Here is a 5,547-nt window from a genome sequence, read left to right on the forward strand (position 1 = left end):
TGTTGGCACCGTGTCCCGCCGTGTCACCGCGTGTGTGTGTGTGTGTGTGTGTGTGTGTGTGTGTGCCCCCCCCGTTCCCGCGGGCACTCCGGGGGTGACTCAGCCGGGTGGGGACGGCTCCGGTCCGGCGGGGGGGGGGCGGGAAATGGCGCCGTGTGTCCCCGGTGTCCCCCCAATGTCCCCTCAGTGTCCCCCCCCCGCTCCGGCCGTTGGCTCCGCCGCTCTTTCCTCACCCCGACTTCCCCAAAGCCCCGTCCCGCCCCCCCCGGGGGTCCCCCCAAACCCTCCCCGGTCCCCCCCGGTCCCCCCAAACCCTCCCCGGTCCCCCCTGGTCCCCCCCCGGTCCCTCCCCCCTCATTTTGGGGTCCCCCGTGCCCCCTTTGGGGACAGGACGTGGCTTCACCCAAAGTGACAAAGTGACAACAACTCCCCCCCCCCCAGCACCGGGACCCCCCCCCCGGTACCGGGACCCCCAAATTGGGGTGACCGGGAGGATCCCCCCGGTTCTGTCGGTACCGGGACTCCCAAATTGGGGTGATCAGGAGGGTCCCCCCCCGGTTCTGTCGGTACCGGGACCCCCAAACTGGGGTGACCGGGAGGATCCCCCCGGTTCTGTCGGTACCGGGACCCCCCCGGTGGGGACTCACCCAGAAGATGAAGTTGAAGAAGAAAACCAAGAACTTCACGCACTTCATGCCGCCCTCGATCGCCATGGCCCGGCCGTGCTGCGGGAGCCGCCGCTCAGCACCGGCTCCGGTACCGGCACCGGTACCGCTCCCCGCGGCCGCGGAACCGCCGGGCCCGGCCCCGCCCCGCTACCGGTACCGGCTCCGGTACGGCTGCAGCCCGGCCCGGTGCTCCCGGTACCGCTCCCGGTGCTCCCGGTACCGCTCCCTCCCGGGGCCCGGTCCCGGTCCCGGTTCTGCTCCATGCCCCGTGTCCGGTGCTCCCGGGGCTGCTCCCCCCCTGCCCCGCTCCCGGTGCTGTTCCCCTTCCGGTTCCCGGGGGTCCCGGGGACCGCTTCCACCCACTCCCGGCGGTCCCGGTACCGCTCCCGGCGGTCCCGGTACCACTTGCCCCTACTCCCGGTGGTCCCGGTGCCGTTTCCCTCCCAGCACCCCCGATCCCGGTGCCGTTCCCTCCCCACTCCCGGTGGTCCCAGTGCCGTTTTCCCCCAACTCCCGGTGGTCCCGGTCCCGCTCCGTCCCCTCCCCGTCCTCCCCCGTTTTCCCCGGTCCCGGTGCCGTTTCCCCCCCGTTTCCGGTGGTCCCGGTGCCGTCCCCCACCCGCTCCCGGTCCCGCTCACCGCCGCCCTTCCCGAGGGCTCCGGATCATGTGACGGGGGCGAGCCCGGAGAGCCCCGGGACCGCCCCGGGACCGCCCCGGCACCGGCACCGGCACCGCCCCCCGGGACCGGGACCGACACCGGCACCGCCCCCCGGGACCAGCAAAACACCAACGGCTCCGAGCGATCCTTTATTGGGGGGGACATTTGGGGACACCGAGGGGACACCGGGGGTCCCACACAGGGGACCCGGCACTCGGAGCTCCCGCCGCGATTCGCACCGGGGGTCGCAGATACCCCTGACCCCACACCGGGGGTCCCTGTGACCCCTGACCCCATACCGGGGGTCCCCGCTGTCCCCGCTGTCCCTGGTCCCTGTCCCCCTGGTCCCGCACCCCGAGCTCCTCGGCACCCCCAGCCCCTCACCCGGGGGTCCCAAACACCCCGGAGCCTCCCCCCGGGGGTCCCTGTCACCCCCTGACCCCACACTCGGGGGTCCCTGGACCCCCTTGGCCTCACAGTCGGGGTCCCTGTCACCCCCTGACCCCACACTCGGGGGTCCCTGTCACCCCTTGACCCCACACTCGGGGTCCCTGTCACCCCCTGACCCCACACTCGGGGTCCCAGCCCCCAAATCCCCCACCCCATTGTCCCCCAGCCCCTTCCCCCGGGGTCCCAGCCCCTCCTGACCCCACCCCAATGTCCCCAACGCCCCCATACCCCCCCACCCCGGGGTCCCAGCCCCCCAAATCCGCCTCCCCATTGTCCCCCAGCCCGTGTCACAAGCCCCCCGTGGTCCCCGTGTCCCCACTGTCCCCATTGTCCCCATTGCCCCCCGTGCCCCCCGTGCCCCCCGTGCCCCCCAGCTCCCCCAGCCCCCGCAGCGCCGCCAGCACCGCCCGCAGCACCGGCGGGTGCACGAACGCCACCAGCCCGTCCCGGTTCGCCCAGCGCTCGGGCCCGGTGCCCGGGCCGGGCCGGTGGTAGCGCAGCTCGGGGGGGTCCCCGGGGCCGCCCCCCGCCCGCAGCGCCCCCGCCAGGGGCAGCACGGCCCCGCCCAGGGCCCGGAGCACGGCGTGCGGGGCGCACGAGTCCCACGCGAACGTCGTGCCCTGCGACAGCACGAAGGCGTCCGCCAGCCCCAGCGCCACGCAGAGCAGCTTGTAGCCGGCCCCGGCCGCCAGAACCGGGGGACCCCCCCCCAGCGAGGCCAGAGCCCCCCGAACCGCCGCGCTCTCGGCCCGGCTCAGCACCACGCGGGGACGGGCGCGGGGCACGGGCGGGGACAGCGAGCACAGGCGGTGGCACCGTGAGCCACCCCCCAGTGGTAGCGACCCTGCCACCTGCGGGAGGGGGCACACGGGGTGAGACTGGGGGACACGGGGTGGGGACAGCAGGGTGAGGGGTGTGGGGACCCCGGGATGGGGGAAATGGGGGAATGGGGACCCCGGTATGGGGGGAATGGGGAAATGAGGACCCCAGGATGTGGGGGGAATGGGGACCCCAGGGATGGGAGGTGAGGGGAATGGGGACCCCGGGATGGGGGGAAATGGGGACCCCTGGGTCAGGGGTATGGGGGGCTGGGACCCCCCAGGTGGGGGGAAACTGGGGACCCCAATATGGGGAAATGGGGACCCCAGGGTGAGGGGAATGCGAGAATGGGGACCCCGGGACAAGGGGGGAATGGGGACCCCAGGATGGGGAGAATGGGGACCCCAGGGTGAGGAGAATGGGGACCCCAGGATGGGAGGAATGGGGACCCCGGGATGAGGGAAATGGGGGAATCGGAATCCCAGGGTGAGGGGACAGGGGACCCCAGGATGTGGGGAATGGGGACCTCAATATGGGGGGAAATGGGGACCCCCAGGTTGGGGGGAAATGGGGTCCCCAATATGGGGGGAATGGGGACCCTGATATGGGGGGAAATGGGAGGGCTGGGACCCAGGGTGTGGGGAATGGGGACCCCAGGGTGGGGTGAATTGGGACCCTGGGGTGGGGAGGAATGGGGAATTATGACCTCGGGGTGTGGCGAATGGGGACCCCAGGGTGGGGGATCAGGGGGACCCCGGGGTGTGGGGAATGGGGACCGTGGCGTGAGCAGAAATGGGGTTCAGGTTCAGGGCTGTCAGGGGGTCCCAGGGATCTGGGGGTGCAGGTTTAGGGGTCCCGGGGGTCCCGGCTGGGGGCTCGGGCCGTACCTGTGTGTCTGGGGGTCCCTCTGGAAGAAGGGCTCGTTGATGACCCCCAGCACGGGGACCCCGCTGCGGCGCTCGAAGGCCCCCACGAGCACCAGGGCCGAGCGCAGCCCCCCGGGGGCGACGCCATCGACGGCAGCCACGTCCTCGCGGCCCCCGATGAACTCGTTGGTGGAGTCTGGGGGTGCCAGGGGGTGCCAGGGCTCCGCGGGGTGCCAGCCCTGCCCTGGCCCCGGCCCTGTCCCCATCCCATCCTGTCCCGTCCCCTGTCCTTGTCCCTGTCCCCATCCATCCCCATCCCACCCTCCAACATTCCCTGTCCCCATCCTGTCCCTGTCCCTTTCCTGTCCCTGTCCCCATCCATCCCCATCCCACCTCCAACATTCCCTGTCCCCATCCTGTCCCCGTTCCCATCCGTGTCCCCATCCCTGTCCCCACCTCCATCCCACTCCACAACATTCCCTGTCCCCATCCCTGTCCCCGTTTCTGTTTCTGTCCCCTCCATCCCACCCCATCAACCCCATCCTGTCCCCGTGCCATCCCTGTCCCCATCTCATTTCTGTCCCCATCCCACCCCTATGCCACCCCTGTCCCCACCCTCTCACCAATGGGGTCTATCCAGATCCCGAGGTCCCCTGGGGACAAGCCGGGGTCGATGCCATCCAGCTCCGTGTCCCCAAGTGTCACCTCCTGGTGCACGGCCTCTGCCAGCAGCTCGGCCGCCCGCGTGTGCTCGGGGCCCAGCACGGCCACCAGCAGGGCCACCGTGTCCGCCGGGGTGGCACCGACCTGGATTGTCACCGTGCCACCTGCAGGGACCCCAAATCAGCCCCTGGGGTGGCACTGACCCACACTGTCACCGTGCCACCTGCAGGGACCCCAAATCACACAGGGACATGGCATGGGGACACCCGGGATGACACTGACCCTGCACTGTCACCGTGCCACCTGCAGGGACATGGCACAGGGACCCAAATCACACAGGGACATGGCACGGGGACACTCAGAGTGACACTGACCCTGCACTGTCACCGTGCCACCTGCCAGGGACGTGGCCCAGGGACCCCCGACTCAGCCATGGGAATGTGGGGACATGGGGACACAGGGACACAGGGACACGGGGACACAGGGACATGGGGACACGGGCAGGGTGACATTGGGATATGGGGACATGGGGACATGGGAATGTGGGGACATGGGGACTCCCTCCCCGACCTTGACCCCACATCCCCATGTGTGTCCCCTCTTTCCCCACTGTCCCCTCTGTCCCCTCACTGTCCCCACTGTCCCCTCACTGTCCCCGCTGTCCCCTCACTGTCCCCGCTGTCCCCTCGCTGTCCCCGCTGTCCCCACTGTCCCCTCGCTGTCCCCGCTGTCCCCTCTCACCGTTGGCGTCCCTGAACTCGCTGCTCTCCTCGCCGTGGATGTGTCCCCGGAGCTCGGGGAACTGCGGCGACACCGGGGGTGGCTCAGGGGACATCCCGGGAGGTGCCACCCCCCCGGGGCCACCCTCAGCGTCCCCACCTGTGTCCCCAGGTCGTGTTTGATGAGCTCCTGGATCAGCACATCCGCCAGGGTCTTGAAGTCGCGCTCGAAGCGGGCGCTGCGCTCCGGGCCCGACTTCTCGGTGCTCCTCGGCCCGGCAGCGCCGCGCCACCTCGGCCGCCTTCTGCGACACCGCCACCAGCGCCGGCAGCAGCCCCGCCATGGCCGCGACACCGCCGCGACAGCCGCGACAGCGCCGCGATGGAGTCGCGATACAGCGGCGACACCTGGCGGGGGCAGCGCGGGGTCAGGGGCGCGCTCGGGAAGGGAGCGGAGTGACCCCGAATGATGGGGACAGGGGGACACTGGGGACACGGAGTGGGGATTTGGGGACACGGGGCATGTGGGGACAGAGGGACATTGAGGCATTGGGACACGGAGAGTGGGGATTTGGGGACACGGGGATGTGGAGACAGGAGGATGTGGGGACAGGGTGACATTGGGATGTGGGGACATTGGGACGTTGAGACATTGGGACACGGAGAGCGGGATTTTGGGGACACGGGGATGTGGGGGACATTG

The 5,547-nt window shown here is 70.8% G+C and overlaps 1 protein-coding gene across 1 annotated transcript; it reads right to left on the reverse strand.

The window, feature by feature from the left end:
• Positions 1-1,818: 1,818 nt before the first annotated feature.
• Positions 1,819-5,188, reverse strand: INPP1 (inositol polyphosphate-1-phosphatase). The gene is given in 8 exon segments (XM_063179244.1): positions 1,819-1,856; positions 2,145-2,585; positions 2,588-2,628; positions 3,484-3,658; positions 4,086-4,289; positions 4,867-4,927; positions 5,005-5,110; positions 5,112-5,188. Coding segments are annotated over 8 exon segments (1,143 nt in total).
• Positions 5,189-5,547: the final 359 nt, after the last annotated feature.

Source organism: Melospiza melodia, chromosome 31, assembly GCF_035770615.1.
Source record: "Melospiza melodia melodia isolate bMelMel2 chromosome 31, bMelMel2.pri, whole genome shotgun sequence".
In the NCBI taxonomy this organism is placed as follows: Eukaryota; Metazoa; Chordata; class Aves; order Passeriformes; family Passerellidae; genus Melospiza; species Melospiza melodia.